At 38.6% G+C, this 23356-nt stretch overlaps 1 protein-coding gene across 1 annotated transcript; it reads right to left on the minus strand.

The window, feature by feature from the left end:
- LOC114352437 (E3 ubiquitin-protein ligase znrf2-like) lies at positions 1-20660 on the minus strand. Its single transcript, XM_028304049.1, has 4 exons — positions 20255-20660; positions 4744-4839; positions 2493-2598; positions 1-598 (listed from the first exon to the last, which is right to left on the minus strand). Exons 1-4 carry the CDS (start codon positions 20358-20360, stop codon positions 541-543), a joined length of 366 nt encoding a protein of 121 aa, XP_028159850.1. The 5' UTR covers positions 20361-20660; the 3' UTR covers positions 1-540.
- Positions 20661-23356: the final 2696 nt, after the last annotated feature.

Raw genomic sequence — 23356 nt, forward strand, 5'->3', positions numbered from 1 at the left:
AAAATTTAGAAACAAATCAACTTTATTATCAAGATGAAAAAGATCAAATCATATATTATATATAAGCTTACGAAACAGATATGTAAACCGCGTAGATCACAGGACTGCATAACATAACCCTTGCTCATAACCGAATCCTAACTGTACGATACACATTATACATACATATCAAATTAAAAAACAAACTTTCAATATTGCGTTTAACTAAAGAGTAACGATGTAAAATTTACAATTAATAGTATCATTAATACTCCACCGAGAATTTCCCATTAGCGATTTACTATAATGTCTTTGTTTTTAATCATTTTAATCATTAAATGGTAAAACATCTCACTAGCATAAATATTTACACGCCCCGGGGGCAAAGTCTGTCTGTATAAAATTATCACTCGCGACATGGCACGTGGGGGGCCCGCGGGCCGGGCCCGGGGCGTCGCCGGGCCGCCGGGGCCTGCCGGGCCGCCGGAGCCTGCCGGGCCGCCGGGGCCTGCCGGGCCGCCGGAGCCTGCCGGGCCGCCGGGGCAGGCGGCAGCCGGGCCACTAGTCGCCGGGGTGCTCGGGGCACGATCTGTTCACTTCAAACCATTGGTCTATACATCTGTAATGAGAGAGAGAAACAATTAAAATTAAATAAGTGTAAAGGCACATTTGTTAAAACTATAGGTCAAAGAACAACTCATAAATATTATATTTTACGCGACTAACGCCCCTTTTCACAATCATTACTATGAGGTCTCACAGTGCGCGTGGATGCACAGGGTCACACACGAACCAATCACAGTGCTCTATTCAACGCTGTGCGTTCGATTTGCTGCTTGACATAAGCAAGCATCGTTTGTGAATACGAGAGTAATTGAAGGAGGGTTATGCTTATCATATCTTTTTTTAGTTTCGAGTTTTTAGTACCTATGAAACATGTGCATAAACAACCTAAACCATGACAAAATAGTGTTATCATCCTGGTAATAAGCAAGGCAAACAACCATCTTCATACCCCATTCTAGCTAGCACTACAAAACTTGTGAAGAGGGAAGCCCTATCGAGAGCATCTCGTTACCGGGGGCCTATCTCGATGGGTCAACACGCCGTCTGCCGCCCTACATGCGGCCCTGCGCTTATCGGCCCTTTGATAGGCCGCGAACAGGGCTGTCCAGATAATATTCATAATTTAGGTACTAAATAAAATGTTTATTGCAGAGATAGAAAAGAAAACTGATAGATAATAATATAATTTATGCCTTGATCACATGTACCGAGTAAACGAGCGAGACAGTGCTCTCGGCCGAGTACTCGGTGTTTGTTTTGTACAATTCGGTTGGTATCGTATGGAGACAGCACTGTCTCGCCCGTTTACTCGGTCGGTACGTGTGATCAAGGCTTTAATCATAACATTGACTTTCTTACAGTTCTTGTATGGAAAATATTATTTTTCTCTCATCTGACATTTTCTTTCAGTAATTCAGAATGAATTTTCAGGTGATGCTGTAGTTTTCAGTTAAAATTGTAATCAAAACAATATTGTTTTATGGGATATACGATGATACATAAGTCTTTTTGGAACGAACTAAATCCAAACGGAGCTAGTCGAGAAAGTAAATAAATAAAATAGCGAAGCTTCGACACAAAAGGACAGCAGCCCTGCGCCTTTAAGCGCCACTTGGCGATGTAGGGCGCACTTTCTAGTCTAGCGTTCCTGAACAACTTACAGCTATCGAATTTTTCAAATACCTTCAGCTCCGTCGCTGAAAACTTACATTTTATATTCCAGACTCAACCACGCAAGTCAACCAGGTAGAACTGGTTGACTTGCAAATATTTTTCATCAAGTCTTGGGATATTTCGAAAGAAATGCACATTTTCCATAGCTCTTTTCGCTTTGAAGTTTGTTCGCTGTTATAAATTGTTTTTATTTAACATTTTACTCTGTGATTATTAGGCTATATTGACTCAATTTCTATGTTAATATAAGATTAGTTTATCATCACCAAACACAGTTGAGGTGAAGATTATGCGCCCAATGTTATACACAAACTCCCTTAGTAACACGCGCGTTGAACATTGGTTTAAAGTGTCGTTTAGTGTGGAAATGTTATTTTAAATTAGTTTCAACATGATGTCACTTTTTATTAGGTAAGGGATACCTAATGCTTGAATAAGAGTTGCTGACTGGGCTGGTTTTGTAACTGAGTGAGACTGTCCAGACTCCAGTAGGCCTAAGATGCGCGCCGCGATAAGCGGTTATCACGCCATTTTATCGATTTTTCCCATACATTTTGACGTCGATAAACGTTATCACGGCGCGCATCTTAGACCTACTGCCGGGCTAAGATGCGCGTCGCGGCGTGATAAGATCTTATCGAAGATTTTAGACGACAAATGTATGGGCTTATCACGAGGAACCGATAAAATGCTTTGACCAAAGTTTATCGTGGCGCGCATCCTAGGCCTGCTGTTGGCCTGGGCTGCTGCTAATGGTCAATGGTGGTACTGACCCCTTGTGGTAGATACAGAGGCAGGGCAGGCGCGCGATGGTGTCTCCGGCCGACAGCTCCTCGAGGCAGATCACGCACTCGCCCTTCGAGTCGTTTAACACGTCCTCTGAAACATTGCAAATAGGTTTCATTTAATAATGAAGTACTATCAGCCACAGTTCCAGCTACCCATTTCTAGGCATGTCGTCTTTTTCTATCGCCAAGAATCACCATTTGATGAGAGCGAGAGAAAAATGGAAATGGGTAGCTGGAACTGTGGCCTAAATACTGTGGAATAAATTGTCTTTGGAATTTTTCAAACTCTAGATGGCGTATCTAGTCCCAAAGTAAGCAAAGCTTGTGCTTTCATTTTATTATCGTGTACATAATCTTTGACCTTACTTTTTAAACGCTCAATTAATTCATACACAAACCGAGTGGGTACGTATCTTAATAAATTAGCATGGCTGTCATCTTTGAGATGGGTACAAGAGGCTAGTAAATACCAAACGAAATGGCATAGTAGATAACTGACGAAAAGGGTATAGTAGAGGTTATTCCTGAACTTTCTTCCATAAATCACAATCGGGTCTTTAGATGGTGTCATAAACAGCTAATGGGCACAAGTTTGTAAGTAAAAGTTTGGTATTTGGGTGGACCCGCCCACGAGTTAAAGGAAAATAAGTGGTCAGAAAATAAGATTGAAAAAGGTACCTCACGTTAAAAGCCTATTATTAAGTCCAAAGATTTAAATGTCAATATATAGCTCAAAATGTCAGTAAATTATGTTTTTGAATCGACAACAACCAGTAGGAATCCTGGAACCTGAACGTACATAAGATGCACAAATTATACCTAGTCAAAGGTTATCCACGTCACAATAATTCATTTGGGGCCTCTGTAATCAACTTTATTTGCCACTCGTCATCATCCTACAAACGTCGCAAATGAATTGGAAACTGGTCTGTTTGGGCCGAATGAAGTAAATACTCGTAGTAGGGAAATATTATGGCATATCGCATTCACGCTGCTAATGGACTCGTCGCCTGTTATCTGATGTAATGTGAAAAGTTATCTACTGAATATTTTAATGGTTAATTAATTAAACTACCTAACAGTTAATCTGGCGTTCAATCGGGCTATGACGATATTGATAACGAATAACGATCTTAATATAAATAAACGTGGCGATCATTAGTCATGTAATCTCAAAAAGCTGCCGTAAAAGGCCTTACACTGCCAAACTTTACTTAAACGTTTGAGTCAGCTCTACTTATCTAGCTTTCACTTCGTATTAGGTAAAATTATGTTCATAAAGATTCCGAGAATATTAAAACCTCGCGAACATCAAGTCAGCTCGATCGTTCGTTCATTATTTTAATGCGCTCTGATGTATTTTAAAAAAGCAGTTTCTATGCTTCTATTTATTTATTTATTTAAACTTTTATGCCAAAATAAATTTGTACATAAGGCGAACATAATGCACTAAAGCATTCTATCGTTCGCTGCTCGTCGCTCTCAGGGATGAATTATGAAATGCATTGGAGCAGCGAATTTACATGTTCAGCAGAGCGAATCAAAAAGAATATTCGCAAAAGTCGCGGTTTTCATGCATAATTTTTATAATACTCTACCAAATCGTTCATGTCCTGTTAGTTCTTTCTTGCAATGGCTAGAAGGACATTTAATTGTGTGTCAGCGTATGCAATGAAATCTAAACAGAAGCTACTGAATTGGGGATGTTCACCATAGTAGCTCTCAAAAGGCTTTCTAATTGGGTAAGTCAGCAACTATCTCAATTGCTCTCAGATATTGCATTGGCAATATAACTCTCTCTAACTTTACGAGTTATACAGATAATCATATTCAAAGTGGCTGTAAGTGTGAATGTGATAATTAATAGTCAAGCCATAAGAAAAGGAGCATTTAGGAACGGCATACGTATGTAAGGAGACTTTTATTCTTGATCTATTAATTATTAATGTTTAACTTGACCCATTCATTTTAATAAAGTTTAAATAGGACGTTAAAAAGCCTAATGAGGGTTTTCGCGTATGAAAGATCCGCTAGATGGCGGGACGTGGATGTGGGGTCTGACTGCTGCGTGATTGGTGGATTTTGACATATCTGTCAATGTCATGTCAAAAATAACCAATCATGCAGCATCTGGACCTTGCGTCTACTGTATTGCCATCTGGCGGATTTTTCATACGCGAAAACCCTAATTGCAAAAAATAAGTAACTTATTTTAGAGAGTAATAAAGCTACTGACCGTTGTAGGACAGCCGTGGCCTGGTCAGGCACATGACGAGGTGGCACTCGATGTCGTCCGGCAGCACGAACTTGCTGCACACCGGACACTTTATACCTGCGGACAAGAAGGAAAAATATGTTAAACATTGTTCAAATAACCAAGCAGTTCGTTCGTTCGTTTCAGTCTATTAACGTCCACTACTGGACAAAGGCCTCCTCAAGGATTTCCATAATATGGAGCCAAGCAGTATCTATATTTATTTTCATAGCATGGGGATTGGGGTGTTCCTATTCCTAGATCGGAATAATACCCATTCAGAAATATCAGTCCAAACTTTATTGGGCAAAAAACTGTCATGCTAAATATTTTTTGGTACGAATATTATTATCTATACATAATCTTTCGTTTGGGCCTAGTTCTTATTGAAAAGCATTTTTATAAAAGATAAATAAAAAAGAAATATGGACTTTTCAATTAAGTTGCAGACAATCTTGCAAGTTTCGACATTTCATGCAAATGTTTTTTCATGAATCTTCTAAAATCCAAGTAGAATCCCTTTTCTTGATCTTTTATAAATAATAATATGTCAAAGATTTTCCTACACGCGATATTTTTCTTATCTTTACCGAGTTACAATCAAAAACATTCACAATTCTCCCGAGGGCAAGTTCGATCGAGCCATCCTTTTAAGTTCGAACCCGTGTCAAACAAGACGACTTGTAGCTGGCTTCCTATTCCGGAACAACATATTCTTGATTAAGCTTCGTCTCTTTCACACATGCCAAAATATAGTCAAGAGGGAAAGTGAGAAACAGCCGAGAAAAAAGAAAACGCGTTCCGGAGTACACCCCCAATATGTATACAAGCTTATTTGTGATCAGTTAGGTACAGAAACTACGGTCGAATCAATACAAATAAGAGCGGCAAATCTTGCCAATCAATAGGTAGAGGTCTGTCAGGTCCACAAGCTTTCAGCGTTTAATGGAAACAACAAATAGGTAGGCTAAACAAATGGATGTCGAGACGAGCAATCAAACTACCTGATTTCTATTTTGGATAACAATTTACTTACTATCGATTTGTCTCCAGAGTTCTATAGAAAAAAATACATAAGGATCTAGAATCAATTAAGTTTAAAAATAGACGACGATTTAATGCTCCTGTTTGAGACAGCGAGAAAATCTTTTTCAATTTCAACTAAAGAGATAAGTTGTCGATTCTGAAATATTGTGAATTAATTATAATCTTGAAATCTGATCTTTTGTTTGAGATGGCGCCACTAGCGTGTCACCCGTCGAGGGCACACGACGCAAAACAAACATAACACCAAAAATTAATTACCCATTTTATTCGCGACTGGAGCCAATATATCATTGCAAATTCAACTCTACTTACAATTACGATAGAGCTCAAAATGTATTTTCCAATATTTGGTTACGATATATCAGTGGCCATAGAATGGGCGTTTGTAAGCGCCAATGGCTGGATGCGCGCGTGACACGACTGTAGACTGCAGGCAATGGGTTCGACTCCCGTGATAAGGCAAACTGTTTTATTGATGTGCCGTGTACAACAATAGCCGAATCGAATGCATTATTCGCTAGTCTTGGTGAGGTGCTACTTCCAATCATGAAGATTTAGGTACTGTTTGCATTTGACAAGCCTCATAGGCCGAGATGCACCGTCTACATTAACCGCAACTAAAACGACAATCGGCGTTTTTTGTATGAAGTTTGACAGATTTTTGAAAAGTTTATTTAATTAACCAATCCATTTGCTAACAAACCGAAACACATGCTGAGTGGAATTAATTTAGATTTTCAGTACAAAAACCAAATTCTACTAACAAATCTTAGATTAGAAGCAACTAGTGGAAACCCACACAACATTGGAGGGATTGGTAATTCACGTCAAACGTGGAGTGGATCACAATCCCATGGATCATTGGCCGCTGGCGGCTGGTGGCAGACACTCAAGTTTTCCACTGAGCGCGCCCAATAATTGACTGACACACAGGTAGGATGGCCATGGCTCAGTGTCAGATGTGGATGTTTAGGAAAAACGTGGAAAATTTGCAGGTTGTTTTAACAAAACCAGTAACTAATGTCAATTTATATTTAATTATTGAAATATCTATTCAATAATTTGCGGTGCTGTATCGTTGACCAAGATACTTAATACATTAGTAAGTTATTCTACAAATATCGAATCTGCTGGGTGTCATGTGAAGTGACACTGAAAAACTAACAGAATCAACCTAATGTTAAAAATGTTAGACCAATTAAGCAACAATAAACTTTTTCGTGGTCCTCATGACGCAATAAGCAGATAGAACTGGTTTAAGTTTTTAACTCACACTATAGCCTTTTCAACATAGACGTTTTTAACCGGACTTTAGTTAGCTTTCCGTTTTGCACACGGAAAACTGGGTTGGAAAATTTGAAAATGAAAATTACCTACCAACAGTTACGCTCTTGCACGACTATCGTTTTGCTAAAAGCGACTAATTTGAAACAGCCATTTAACCTTAAAATTCTAAATAATTCCAACTCGTTGCCACCCTACAATCCCTCTCGATTCGTATATTTAACATTGTAACTGAAAAAGGCAGTGAAGCTGCAAAATTGTTTTCGGAGAATACTTGTGTAAACATTGTCAATAAAAATGCGTGTATTTATAACGCTTCGTCGAGTGTGGAATCGATTTCATGCGTATAAAGGTCCCTAGTTCAATTTCATGGGTGGCACAAATGAGTATAAAACATGAGGAACTCGTAAATAGGGAAAGAGGGGACCCGATGGGGAAGCAAGCTTCTGGAGTGGAGGCCACGTGTACCGGAAAGCGCAGCGTAGGACGTCCACCCACAAGGTGGACCGACGACCTCATAAAGGTAGTAAGAAGGCGCTTGATGCAGTCCGCTACCAACCGGCCTTTGTGGAAATCATTGGGGGAGGCCTATGTTCAGCAGTAGACGTCCTGGCTGAAATGATGATGATGAGGGAAGGAGTGAAGGGAAAATGTGATCAGTCTCCTGATAGCGGTCTGAAGGAACTGTGCGGGTGGTTTAGTGGAGAGGTATATCTGGTCAGATGTCACTCTTCAAGGGTTCGTTACGACGATCTGATCTGTATAAAAAAATTAAGTAGTGCTGTGGCAATTAGTCTTTTGAAAAACTTTTCTGTTTAACTTCTTTGTAGCTCTATATTATTATGTCATCTTGTACTTTAGTTGGAAACTGAATCTAAAGATTTTTATGCTGAACTGAAGGAGCATGAAAATGAAACTGATTTCGAGAATATTCAGAACTTCAGAACATGGTAGGTAAATCGATCATTAACGAAGTAGGTCGAGGCATTAAATATTTTTTTAGTTTTGCATAGAGATAGCGATCATCTTGATATTAAAGAACACGCTATATTTATCAATCATAATCAGTTATTTATTAATGGAAACATCGATTAGAATGATTTATCGGTACAAACCCAATCTGAACTATCTAGAATCTAGAGACAGATTATGCTGATATATTCAGCTTGTTGTTACTTACAAATAAGACTAGGCTACAAGCGTCACAGTAGGTTAATTTCAAAAGTAGTTTTTATTTTAACTAAACCTATGTTTGTATGTAAAATTTTGGTGATAATTGCTACAGGCTTAATAAATACATAATAAAAATCTTGGGGAAACCTGTAATGTTAGACGTATGATTGTTCATGAAATAAAAAAATACCTAAGCATTAATAATAAAACAGTTCTGGAAGATGAGACCCTGACACAAGAATAAATGTTATTTAAGTATTAAGTATCAAAGAATTAGACCAAGGTTGCTTTGCTATCACGGAAGATGAGATGAAATTATACCAAGACATTTCAGTAGGTAATAATTCGGTTCACATTTCAGGTCTTCACACTGAAACATAAAGCTCATATACTGCCTCAGGTAACAAACAACAATACCTGAGTAATGACACCATCTAATATGTCTGCGGCCCAGAATGGTGCCGACTGCCGATCGATTGTCTGACGCCTTTGGTCACACATTGGTACCTACCAATGCTTATTCTAAGGCTCACTTTATTTCAATGATTAATGACTATCAACAGTTAAAGACCACTTGTTAAACGGCGACAATCGATTTTGTTTTCTCTAAGGCTGACGTTTTCGGTATTTTCCATCGATTGGATATCGAATTCAATAAACGGATTAGACTCTAATCGAGAAATAAAAGTAGGAATCTACGGCAAAACTATTAGTCACGGGATCATTATTACAGGGATAGAGACATTCACGAAATAATATTAATGCTTGGCCTTCAACTTGTTTTTTGAGCCGAAGTTATAGCAGATGTTATAGAACTGTTTTACGCGTGACCTTTTCTTTAACATGTGTAGCAAAGATCTTTTAGATCTTGCAAAATTACATACATTTAAAAACTGTATTTTGTGATCATAGTTCATTCGTAACATAATAATAAAGATTTTACATTAACTACCAAGGTGTATCCTCCATTTGTTTCTAATCAGAAGTGCGCTACTTTCAGAGCTCAATGTTACTGGGTACCACTTAGGACACACGTTACACACTCATTGCAAATTAACTTGAACATTGTTAGCAGTTTGGGAGTGTGGGGGTTTAATCAACCTAGTAAGTAATAAGTATATTTACATACTTCGAAGGACCATAAGTCCAATTCAAGTTGAATCATTCAGCCGCTTCGGCGTCTTAAGTCTATGAACAGGGTTGCGACGCGATTAGGGTTGCTAGGTGTCCGGCTTTTTTATGTGGCTGCCGTGCCAGTCGAGCCACAGAATAATACCTAGCACACGTGCTTATCAGGATGTTGGGCTACCGATGATGATAGTTGGTAGTCACTCATGTGGTGTGATAGTTGGTAGTTGCACCTCCTCCTCCCCGTGACATGGTTAAAAAAAGTATGTCCGGGTTTTAGGGTAAATGTCCGTCCAAACTAAGCACCGAGTCCGGTTGTTGTGTTTCTGAGCCTGTCAACCCTAGACGCGACCCTTCGCTAGTCTGCCTACCCGATAGAAAAACACTATTATTATTGTCTAATAAACTTTAATGTATTCTGCGACTTCCATGGGAGCCAGCAGGCCGGCTCTTGGACAGCTATTGCCCTACGTATTAACGTATCGATTGTGCCGAGTGCCGAGCCGTACTCGACTGTCGATTGACTGATTGTGATTGTGTTTGTGCAATCTCTTTGATTCACTACTGAAGTTTGATTTGCTGTTGATTGCTCTATTTAGATACGTTTAACTTTGTGTTCAAGTTGAAAACAAAGTACTTAATTCACCAGGTTTACTTATTTCGAAGTAGTTCATGGAGTTTATTGTTTTTACTTACGAACTTCTTTTATTTAAGTGTTTATATTGTTTACTTTTCTTTTACACCAATGCCTTTGATTCCAAATCAAATTTTGCAACTACATTACATAACGCCTTATAGCCAAACTCGTAAACTTGGAACGTTATTATCGTTCAGTATAGCATAGTTGGCCGCCGAGCAAACTCCGGGCACCTTATAATTAATATCGGAACAAAGCCTTCGTAATTGGCGAAGAGAGGTAACTTTTGTTGCCATTAATTAAATCTTTCGCGGTGTAAGCTTTCCATTTTTTTTTATTTTCGACATTGTTGCGGTAAGTAATTAAAACGTTTTTAGTGATATTGGTAACGTCTTTAATAAACACTCAATTATCTCCTCTTATGAGGGTAATGACACCAGTAATTAGTTTGATCAATAGTCCGCATATGATTCTGGTCACACAGGTGTTTAGTTGCAGTGGTACATCTGTTCAAGTAGATACAGATGTCTTTAAGGAATGTCTCTAATAGCTCTTGAAGCAAATACACCAATTGAAGAAGGGTCAAACTGTTATATGATAACAAAAAACATCCCAATTTCAGATTCCCATGTATCCCGTACTGCTGCTCGCGTTCCTGCCTCAGATCTCAGCGTACGTGGACTGCAAGATTGCTTGCTACCGCTGCCGGGAGAACAAGGAGCACCCGCTGATCCTGGAGGTGCACTGCGCCATGTGCACCGAGTGCAAGCAGCGTCGCCGGGACCGCCTCAACCTGCCTCTATCCCACAGGTTGCAGATTTAAATCAATATCCGAAAACGGAATCGCTGGAAGTGCATATTAATCAACAGTAATGTTCGAAAACAATATTAAAGTATGAAATTGCCGTTTTGTATGGAGAATTAGAAAAAAAAATCATTTTTCTATACAGTTTTTTTTTTAATTGTAAAAGCTTGTAAAAAAGATATTCGTATTTTTGTAATGGAAATGGACACCACTTAGGACGAGCTGTTTTTAACGTATTTTTTATTTCATTAATAATTAACTTTTTAAAAAAATAAAACCGACTTCAAATGCGTGAACACAAAAAAAAACTAAAAATTAAAAATATTGCGTATAAAAAAGTTCAACCCCAATTTTCCACCCTTGGGGGTGAAATATTTTCTTCAAATTCCTATTCAACAAAAAAATAATCGTNATAACATAATAATAAAGATTTTACATTAACTACCAAGGTGTATCCTCCATTTGTTTCTAATCAGAAGTGCGCTACTTTCAGAGCTCAATGTTACTGGGTACCACTTAGGACACACGTTACACACTCATTGTAAATTAACTTGAACATTGTTAACAGTTTGAGAGTGTGGGGCATTAATCAACCTAGTAGGTAATAAGTATATTTACATACTTCGAAGGACCATAAGTCCGATTCAAGTTGAATCATTCCGCTTTGGCGTCTTGAGTCTATTAACAGGGTAGCGACGCGACTAGGGTTGCCAGGTGTCAGGTTTTTTACGGACTTGTCCGGCCTGTCCGATGTCTTTTTATGTGGCTGCCGCGCGAAAATCGAGCCACAGAATCACATGTGCTTATCAGGATGTTGGTCTACCGATTCAAAGATAATGATAGTTGCTCACTCATGAGGTGTGATAGTTGGTAGTTCCGAGTTGGTAACTGAGTCCGGATTTTATGTTTTTGGGCCTGTCAACCCTAGACGCGACCCTATTCGCTACAGGCTGCCTACCCGATACAAAAACACTATTATTATTGTCTAATAAACTTTAATGTATTCTGCGACTTCGATGGGAGCCAGCAGGCCGGCTCTTGGACAGCTATTGCCCCACGCATTAACGTATCGATTGTGCCGTGTTGTTGTGCCGAGTGCCGAGCCGTACTCGACTGTCGATTGACTGATTGTGATTGTGTTTGTGCAATCTCTTTGATTCACTACTGAAGTTTGATTTGCTGTTGATTGCTCTGTTTAGATACGTTTAACTTTGTGTTCAAGTTAGAAATTGACCCACACTCATGTTTATACTTATACTTATTTCGTTGTAATTTCAGGATGTCACTGAACTGCCGAAGTACATTTTATTGTGGTTTTACAATAATGGTTGGTTTTGCTTACAACCTTCTTTTATTTAAGTGGTTTAGGAAGGTAATTTACTTTTCTCGTACAATGCCTTTGATTCCAAATAAAATTTTGCAACTACATTACATAACGCGTTATAGCCAAACTCGTAAACTTGGAACGTTATTATCGTTCAGTATAGCATAGTTGGCCGCCGAGCAAACTCCGGGCACCTTATAATTAATATCGGAACAAAGCCTCCGTAATTGGCGAAGAGAGCCGGTAACTTTTGTTGCCATTAATTAAATCTTTCGCGGTGTAAGCTTTCTATTTTTTCTATTTTCGACATTGCTGCGGTAATTAAAACGTTTTTAGTGATATTGGTAACCTGTCTGTTCTGAGATAATGGGGATGTTGCCTGGGTCAAAAAGCAAGAGTTTTAATTAGTCCGTCAGTTAACTTATCAAAAAATACTCTACACGTATTTTTCACTTTTTCAAACTAATGAAAATTTAAAGAGATAAAGCGCCCCAAAGTTCATAAGAAGAGGCCCGTGACGTCAACGCTTGCTTAAAAATGCCGCACGTTGTGACGTCGTGCGCAACTTCAACGCACCATAACTATGTAATTATTTGTTAGATTGACAAATAAAAATATATGTGTCCAATTTTTTTTGATATTAAACATTACGGACTAAAAAAATTTTTTTAGGCAACTAGCCTATTGAGTGTATATTACACTCAATTATCTCATTTTATGAGGATGATGACACTAGTAATTTCTTTAATCAACAGTCACACAGGTGTTGCAGTAGTAGGAACCTAAAAAGTGATTTTCCTAAGTCATTGCTATCTATATCTATATATATATAAAAATGAAACCCGTTTCGCGTTGTCACGGCATCACGTGTGAACGGCTGAACCGATTTCGATAATTCTTTTTTTTAAATGTTTGTGGAAGTCCAAGGATGGTTCTTACGGAAAAAATATTAAGAAAATCTCTACGCTAAGGCGGTACGAAGTTCGCCGGGTCAGCTAGTTAGATGATATTTATCAAGTAAAGACAAGATATTTTGCAAGTGCCTCATGACATGAAGGAAAAAGAAATCATCTGTTCAAGTGAAGATGTCTCTATCATAGATCCTGCACTTGCCCTTGAAGATGGCTCAAACTATAATAAGCTTACTAATTTTCAGATTCCCATGTATCCCGTACTGCTGCTCGCGTTCCTGCCTCAGATCTCAGCGTACGTGGACTGCAAGATCGCGTGCTACCGCTGCCGGGAGAACAAGGAGCACCCGCTGATCCTGGAGGTGCACTGCGCCATGTGCACCGAGTGCAAGCAGCGGCGCCGGGACCGCCTCAACCTGCCTCTATCCCACAGGTTGCAGATTTAAATCAATATCCGAAAACGGAATCGCTGGAAGTGCATATTAATCAACAGTAATGTTCGAAAACAATATTAAAGTATGAAATTGCCGTTTTGTATGGAGAATTAGAAAAAAAATCATTTTTCTATACAGTTTTTTTTTTATTGTAAAAGCTTATAAAAAAGATATTCGTATTTTTGTATTGGAAATGGACACCACTTAGGACGAGCTGTTTTTAACGTATTTTTTATTTCATTAAAAATATAACATATTATCTTAGCCTACATACAATAATTTACTTTTTTTGGCAGTGTTTCCAGCACTATACTTCAATTCTACCTAAATAAAAATGTTTTCCGCTGATAAACTGAGGCAATGATTGTAAAATCGAATAAAAAATTGACATTTTGATTAAAATAACAAAATAATGATTTTTTTCAACCCTGCTCACAGGACTTTAAACAGCAGCGACCCGCCCATAGACACCGAACACCTCTCCTTAGAGAAACATGCATTAACCCTGGCAGGACACTCTAATAAACGACAAGACGCTCGTACAACGCGCCGCTCTAAAAAATCCATGAATCGGCATGCAGATAGTGTGCATGATGATCACTCCAGAGAATATCACAGTGGACGTAAGTGCTTATTGACTGAACATCTAACTAGAATTAACTTTTAGCGACAATAATTAGAATGTTTTTATGACACCTATTTCTAGGTTTAACTACCAAATAGCCTATTCATAATCAAAACTGTATTAAATATAACGGGAATACATTTTAAATAACAATATTATAGGTATGATGTACCTATAATACTCCACTTATTGATAATGAATGAGGAAAATATAGAATTACCTATAAACTTTGAAGTTATAATTGTATTATGGAATAATATCCCGGTATAATTGTAGCCTTAATTACTCGCTAGGATGCCGTAGTAATGAGGCCATTTATTTTGATAATTTATAGCTATGACAGAATAGTACTATTGTTGTAACTTGTACCTATAACAAGCTCTTTCTTTATCGAATGATAATGCATGACGATTAGATCTTTAAATTCAATAATTTTAGTTCCTTATCTGATGAAAATAAAAGGGTAAACATTTTACGTTTTTAAATTATGAGAAGTTCTTTGTCAAAAAATAACTGTTATTGTAACGCCAGATGAGTCCCAGCATTCAGCAGAGGGAGAGGCAGAGGAGTCGGAGGAGTGCCCAACTCCTCCTCCCTGCGAGGAAAGCGAGGAGTTTGTGCCGATCAAGCTCATCAAGAGGACCACGACCACGCGCGGCACCACGACGAAGAAGCGATGCCCTCCTGTGGTCCACTGCAGGTAACTAAACGACTCCACTTAATGTACTCTGAGATGAGAGAGAAGAGTGCCCAACACCTCCTCCCTGCGAGGAAAGCGAGGAATTCGTGCCGATCAAGCTCATTAAGAGGACCACGACCACGCGCGCCACCACTACGAAGAAGCGATGCCCTCCTGTGGTCCACTGCAGGTAACTAATCGACTCTCTCAGATGAGAGAGAAGAGTGCCCGACACCTCCTCCCTGCGAGGAGAGCGAGGAGTTCGTGCCGATCAAGCTCATCAAGAGGACCACGACCACGCGCGGCACCACGACGAAGAAGCGATGCCCTCCTGTGGTCCACTGCAGGTAACTAAATTGATTCCTCTCAAAGTGCCTGCTCCCAGTCGAGTCCCAGCATTCAGTAGAGGAGTCGGAGGAGTACTCCTATCAAGCTTATCAAGAAGATGACCACGACCACGCGCGCGATTACCACTAAGAAGTGATGATGTCCTCTTCTATATTGCAAGTGTATTGAATATTATCACACTGTGTAGGTTTGTTGTCGACACGAAAAGAAGAATTGAATATTGTCGGCTTGCAAGTACTACCAGGCCTGTTCATCTCCGCGAGTTTACATCGAAAACAAAACACGCACGATGGCCCACCTACAGGATACTATTCGACAAGGCCTCACATACGAGCGAACATTGACTCACGCACGCGTATTCTTGTGTATGATGGAAGAAAATAAAGAAAATGGTGTACTAAATACTGTGCAATATTTAACTGCCTAAATAATAATAAAAACACAGAATGTGCTTTTTTAAGTTGCCTCAAGACACTGAGAGGTAAATAAGTAGTTAATATTATTCCTGATAATTCATGCTAAATCATGTATTTCCTCCACCATTTTCCGCAGTTTGGCACCTCACGTCACATCATTTTACCGAAGTCAGCCCTATAGCTTCGGCGCAGTTCCGATCACTGACGTTTGTCAACAAAATGGTGCTTGACTCTTGAGACAGGCTAAATTACACCATATTGTTAATGACATTGAGCATATTTTTTTTTTAATACTTTCGCGAAGTAAAGCTTCTGTACGTAGTACTTATTATTATTCTGTGGTACTACCGAGACAAAAGTGAGAAGGTGTCACAGAGAATGGCGCATACACGATCCGAATCCGTGAAAACTATACAAACAATACTCTGTAATGTTACAAATTGATTTTAAAGTAGCCCGTAATTTCACAATGTTTTGACATTCGTAGACAGACAACAATACGCTTGTGATAGAGAAATATTTGTATGCGTATGACGTTTTATAAAATGATGTGGTTTCAGAAGTATTGCGTAGTTTAAAATCCCCTTGACCATCTGAATGATAGGTACACTTGCCATGAAGTCATGACACAAACATTGTAATCGTTAATCAATATTGTAAGTCTTATAATTTGATTTTTATGTTCTGATTGTCCATTTCCCAGTTCATCATCTTAATTGGCACCTGTCGTTCTTTCTTTACTTTGGTGGAAGACATGCCGTTTCATAAAGGATGGCTATGGATGGATTATCTGGGGGCACGGCAGTGCCCCCGCCAAGTCGAGCGCGAAGCAAACACTGCCGTACCATCCTTTACTGGAACCATTTCGCCGCATTTTCAGGCCCCTATTTGAGAACCTCTGGATAAGACCAGAACGCAGAAATTTTCGTCATCTAGTAAGCTATAATCACATACTTTAAATCCAAAATTTCAAGTCTGTAGTAGAGGTGGGCGCCACGCCGGCGCGCCGCCGCCGCCGACGACCAGCTGTCGGCGCGCCGATACTGATACTGTACAAACTATTTGCAATTTATTCCTCTCCTATACTGTACTAATTTGTGTTTCAAACGCAGAAGAACTATTTTTTTATTGAGTTGAGCGGCTATTCTAGTTCAATAAAGTCCTAATATCACTGCGGCGACCGNCCTTTCCAAGGCCTTTGACACAGTCTCTGTCCCGATACTCGTCTCTAAACTGGAGCACATGGGAATTCGAGGCTCTGCACTCAACATATTTAAGGACTACCTTCACGGACGCTCCCAGAGAGTGAAGATAGATACAGTTGTTAGTGCTGATGAGGAACTGGGCTTCGGGGTCCCTCAGGGCAGTATTCTGGGGCCAACACTCTTTCTGATTTACATCAACGACCTGTGCCGCTTATCCATCCCAAATTGCGACATTTTTACTTACGCCGATGACACGGCCCTTTTGGTGTATGACAGAGACTGGCAGTCTGCCTCAGCTAGTGCTGAGCATGCTCTCCAAATGGTTATGGAGTGGCTGTCCCTAAATTTGCTCACTCTGAATGTAGATAAGACCAAGTGTATCAAATTCTCACTGACAAACCAGAATCCTACTGATACTGCAACTACGATTCGAGCGCACACCTGCTCTGATACTGAGACATCAAATGGATGCTCATGTATGTCTGTCTCTCTGGTCCCCAGTATAAAATACCTAGGGGTGTTCATAGATGAGAAACTTGACTGGCGCTCTCATGTCAATGCCATGTGTGTTAGAGTCAGAAGGCTGATATACATCTTCAAGCAACTTAGACACTCTGCAGACTCTTCCACTCTGAAGCTTGTTTATCTCAGTCTTTGTCAGTCAATTTTGACCTACTGCATCCCTGCATGGGGCGGAACCTATAAAACAATCGTGCTGCAATTGGAGAGAGCGCAAAGAGCTATCCTGAAGGTTATGCGCTCCAAACGAAGGGACTACCCCACTTCCCTCCTATATCAGGAGTCCCAAGTACTCACTGTTAGGCAGCTCTTCGTCCTCAGAACTGTCCTTTGTCGACATAATAGGACGGTTTTTGATCCAACAACATCCTTAAGACGCCGGGTAAATCCGATTCATCCCATACCTTCCTGTCGTACTGCACTTGCAGGGCGACAATTCAATATTCTATCCGCTCGCCTATACAACAGACTCAATNTGTTTAAATGTAATGTGGAATGTTTATTCAATTATAATATGACTGCGATTGATCTGACATTATTTAAGTGAAAATTCTTTTTTATGTAAATGAAATTTGATAAGTTTGATTTATAATTTTGCATGCCAAAAGGTGGAAGATGGAGATACTAAAATACTTGTAATACCTACATTTACCCATGTTCGCAAAATAAATATATTTGATTTGATTTGATTTATACTGAGTACATTCCATTTATTACATTCCAGTGAATAAAATCTAGGGCAACTGGGTCTCCCTATTCCTAAGAACTATCTGGAATAGCTAATTTCAACACTTATCGTACACGTATTAAATTATTGGACATACAGTTGTAACTTCGCGAAATTATCGGGTGAACGCGATCTTTAGTATCCTAATTTAACTGTACTTTTAAAACGTTAGTTTTGATATTGTTGTCACGGTAACCTAGTTTAAAAAATCAACAATCGCAGTAACTTAAATTCCTACTTTTAACTGTGTGAATACAAATGTAAAAATAATTATGTATTTTTATCTTTCCCCAAAAGCTACATCAACACAAACACATCCGACTAAATTTACACCATTCCTCTTTCCCGTCCAAAATTAGACTTGCGGAGTTAGAACATTCCAATTTTCCTCTCGGACTACAACTTTCCGTCGGTTCCCCATTTTAAATCTCTACACTGGACACAAGTTATAACCCTGCCACTGCGAGCGCGAACTGGGTGAACTGGGTCAGCTGTCGAGTCGTCCCACGCGGGGCGAAAGTACCCCAAATCGGTTACTTGGGTTCACAACAAATCAATACCCTCAACAGGTGATGTGCAGTTCACATGCGTTTTATTAAGGGTTTTGTTAACGAATTTAACCTTAGTTGTGATTGAACTACATACGTTTTTGTTTACACGTTCACCTTGTTATTCAAAGCACTTTCTGCATAAAAGACGGGATGGACAACTATGTTTCTTAATTAATGACTTGCAATGAACAAACTATGAGCATTCACTGACTTACGACTCTATAAATAACAATTATAAAATAAAATAGGACAGCGCTTGAGCGGGTAAAATGAATCACCTTGCTTAGTGCACGATAAAATGTTCCTGGAATTGTTTACAAAAACACGTTCAGTTATTGCTATGATGATAGTTTTTCAAAATGCTGAACTAATTTAGGTACTAATGCCTTCTAAGCTAGAGTTTTACATGATAAAAACTAAAGGATATCAAGGTGTTAATTTTGCCGATATCGTTAGTTACAATGCTGTTAGCAATCTTTGATCAGCTGATTACAGCGGAGGTTGCCGCTAGCGAGAGTTGTAGAGCTTTGCATAACTTAATGGGCCCATTGCGTTTCAATGTGCAGTTTTCAACCCAGTCTGGGTGTTGCGGGTTAGTTATGGGTATAACCGCCTTTTTAAAGGTTAAATACAGTAATTATGACGTAATAATTGGTATAATAGTTTTTAAATAGAATGTAAATCGAACAAATGACAACAAAATTGATTTGAAACAATATAAATGTCCAATTAGAATAAAGAAATTACTGGCTCAAATTAAAAACAGGTGTCTACAATCAGGTAAGTTATTAAAAAATCGATGACCTGATGAGTTATTGGGACCACTGAGCGGTTGATATGGCATGTCGTCGATATTGAAGGTAAAATATAATTTGAATAGGATATGAATATGCATTTATCATATGCAATATGCATTGGGGGAGGCCTATGTTCAGCAGTGGACGTCCTATGGCTGAAATGATGATGATGATGATGATGATGATGCATTTATCTACACTAATATTATAAAGAGGAAAACTTTGTTTGTTTGTTTGGTTGTAATGAATAGGCTCAAAAACTACTGGACCGTTTTGAAAAATTCTTTCACCATTCGAAAGCTACATCCACGAGTAACATAGGCTAAATTTTATTTTGGAAAAAAATAGGGTTCCGTAAAATATGAACATAATGTAGTCCACGCGCGCAAAGCCGCGGGCGGAAAGCTAGTAAATAATAATAAAGGACTGTAGTAACTAGACAGATGAATGGATTTATTATACAAACAGATACTGTAACAGTCTTATAACTACTTTTGAGGTTTGGACTTGATATTCAACTGTCTAGTTTTTTGTTAGTTTTCAACCTTTTGTAGTCTACGCGAACGAAACCTGTCTGTTAAGTTATGAAACCCACAGACAATCATCTGGCAAGTTCACACACGCGTACTTGAGGTGAAGTGCGTCAAAAATATTTCGTCACTATGGTGACAGAATTATTCATGTACATGTTTACAACGTTGTCAATTTGCTACGGAACATCACGTTGTAGGTTGTGCACATGTTTTGAGGTTCACAATCCTTGTATATTGAATTCTTCAATCTACATAACTCTATATGCACAGAAATATTCGATAAAGGAAAGAAAATTGAAAGATCTTTAAAACAAACAACCTCGATAGAAAAATATTGATCAAGTCATTACCATAAAGTATTCTCCTAGGAGGCCTCCGAAGCTGGCTGCCGTAGGCCACCGCGTCTTGCTCGGCATCAGGCACGCAAGTTCCGATTATGATGCCCATGGTCACCATACCACTCACGTCCGAAACACCATCAGAATTTTAACACTTACAATCACAAGATTTCTTTGCAATATCACAGATTAACTGCAAACAAAGGTATTTAAAAAGTTTGCAAGTTTAACAAAAAAGGACAAAGCTTTTGTTTTATAAAAAAAAGTTCGCAATCAAAGCGTGCTCGCACTCAAACAAAAAAAAAACGTGTAACAGAGTGGCCGTTAAAAACAAAAACAAAAGACAACCCGGAAAAGTTTTCCGAACTCGATTTGAAAATGGAACGCGCGCACGGCTCGAGAGACCGAATGGGACTGGGTCCGTCGCTGTGAGCTGACTGACTGATCGCGACCGGCGAATGATTGACTTAAGCGTCGAACAGACGCGTAAAACGCATTTAGGTGTAATATCATTTAATTTGTGTTGATTGCGAGTCAAACACGTACATAAAACACAATTTGAGTGTTTAATCTACACACAGTATTATTATATTATATTATGGTATTGCGGTCGACCTTCACCTGTTTAGACGCGGGGAAGGAATTTATAGCTGTTCTGGAGTTTTGTTTTGTGACATATAACTTATTTCTGTCAGTATATTTTTCGGATTCCTTTTTGGGGACTTAATAGATTTTAACGATCTAGATCAAACTGAGGTATCCATGGCCGTTACATCCGAGATTGACTCATGTCACTCTCTAATCCCACAAAATGGCAATCATCTGAAAATTATAACGCAAAATATACGAAGTATCGGGTGTAATTTGGATAATTTTATTCTATTAATAGACAGATTAAAAACTCAATTAGACATAATTATTTTGACTGAATGTTGGCTATCTTGCAACCCAATCATTCCAATTGTAAACGGTTATATTGGATTTGCAACCAAGAACTGTAGTAACCAAAATGATGGTGTTGTAGTCTTTGTGCGAAATGGTCTCAATGTTACCATTGAAGAACCAATTTTTAAAGGCGGAAATTGTCTATTAATAAAAAATGGATCAGAACTAGCAATTATTGCTATTTACCGATCACCTTCTAGAGAAAACAGTGTTGATTCTTTTATTAATTCATTAGAAAATGTTTTAAAAAATATGATGTTGTTTGGGAGTGTGGCAATTATGGGCGATATAAACCTAGATATCTTACCTAACAATATTGATAAACACACAGAAAAGTATCTTAATTTGACAGCTTTCTATGGTCTTCTACCAGCTCATAATTTGGTTACTAGACACGCTAGTAAGACTTGTATTGATCATGTCTTGCTAAAAACAAAAAAGCCCACACTGACAATTGTCATTCAGTCCGATGTTACTGACCACAGTGCGGTACTGTTTTGTCTGAAGTCTGGTATTGCTCCTGAATCTAAATTATCTGAATCAAATACAGTTCTTAAACTAAATGTGGCAAATCTAACCTTAGATATGAGAAATACAGATTTTAGTTTTATTTACGACATCCATGATCCCAACCTTGCTGTTAATCGATTAATTGAGCTTATATCTAATCTACACCTGAAAAACACTACAACCTGCAAAATCGTTAATAATAAAAGAATTCTGAAGGCGTGGATGACACCAGGTTTACTCCGTTGTGTAAAAAATAGAGACAGTCTTTTTAGAAAAGCTAAGCAAAATCCAAATAATGAAATCATCCAAACAACTTACAAGAGATACAAGTGCTTTTGCAATAATCTACTTAAAAACACAAAAAGGCAATATGAACGAGATCTAATATCTAGTGCTGGAAAGGATAAAAAGAAACTCTGGAATGTACTCAAAAATATAACTTTCACTAAAAAACCCAAATCATGTCCAAACGAACTGCTATTATCCCCACAACTCACCCGATTTAGCCGTGGATCACATAAATAATTTTTTTATTCATATCGGAAAGTCTTTAGCCGAAAAAATTCAAACAGTCGATCGCCTTTCCAACTCTTGTAATGAAACAACTGTTCCCCTAAATTCTTTCGTTATTATAAACACTGATGAAGCTGAAATTGAATCCCTCATTATGAGTCTTAAAAATGAGTGTTCTATCGGTTGGGATAACATTTCAAACGGTTTTCTTAAAACACACAAGGATGTGCTTGTTCCGATACTCACTCATATTTTCAACAGGTGTTTGGATACTGGTGTATTTCCAGATGCTCTCAAAAAATCGATAGTAATACCAATACACAAGGGAGGGGACAGGGACCGAGTCAACAACTACAGACCAATTGCCATTCTTCCCGCTTTATCCAAGTTATTGGAAAAAATTATTAATAAGCGCCTCATTAGTTTTTTGGACTCTAATAATTTACTGGCGCAAAATCAATTCGGCTTTAGACCAGGAAAAAATACAGAAGGTGCAATACAAGAAGTTATTAAATTTATAACGCAGAATTTGGACTCTGGCAGAAGATGTTTAGCAATTTTCTTGGATTTAGCGAAAGCTTTTGACACGGTCTCTGTCCCAATCCTAATGAATAAACTTGAAAAACTTGGAATACGCGGAAAACAACTAAGCCTATTTAGGAGCTACATGCAAAACAGATTACAGGCGGTCAAAATCGGAAATCATAAAAGCACTTATTTACCTGTCCACTATGGTGTGCCGCAAGGCAGTATTTTGGGTCCGACATTGTTTACAATTTTCATAAATGATCTCTGTAAGATGAATTTGCTTTCAGGAAGGTCTATCTGTTATGCAGATGACACAGTGCTTCTTTTTGAGGAAAGCGATTGGGAAAAAACTTTTCAAGTGGCACAACAGTCTTTCAATCTTGTGCAAAACTGGTTACGCAACAATAAATTAACTTTAAATGCGGATAAGACTAAGTACCTCACATTTTCAATACGTAACACAACGCAACCAATTGACACATACAAAATTATTGCCCATAATTGTTATCGATCGTTGACCACCAATCTTTCTTCACTTTGCCAGTGCCCAGATGTGGAGAGGGTTGAAGTTATTCGGTATCTGGGAGTATTGGTAGACAAAAATCTAAGTTTTAAACT

This window comes from Ostrinia furnacalis, unplaced genomic scaffold (genome assembly GCF_004193835.3).
Source record: "Ostrinia furnacalis isolate ACB-3 unplaced genomic scaffold, ASM419383v2 OfSCF1353, whole genome shotgun sequence".
NCBI lineage: Eukaryota > Metazoa > Arthropoda > Insecta > Lepidoptera > Crambidae > Ostrinia > Ostrinia furnacalis.

Coding starts and splice junctions, on each gene's coding strand:
- LOC114352437 (XM_028304049.1), bottom strand. CDS start 20,360: ATGGTGACCATGGGCATCATAATCGGAACTTGCGTGCCTGATGCCGAG. Junction 2,599..4,743: donor GCCACGGCTGTCCTACAACG/GTCAGTAGCTTT, acceptor GCAATGTTTCAG/AGGACGTGTTAAACGACTCG. Junction 599..2,492: donor CTCTGTATCTACCACAAGGG/GTCAGTACCACC, acceptor CTCTCATTACAG/ATGTATAGACCAATGGTTTG.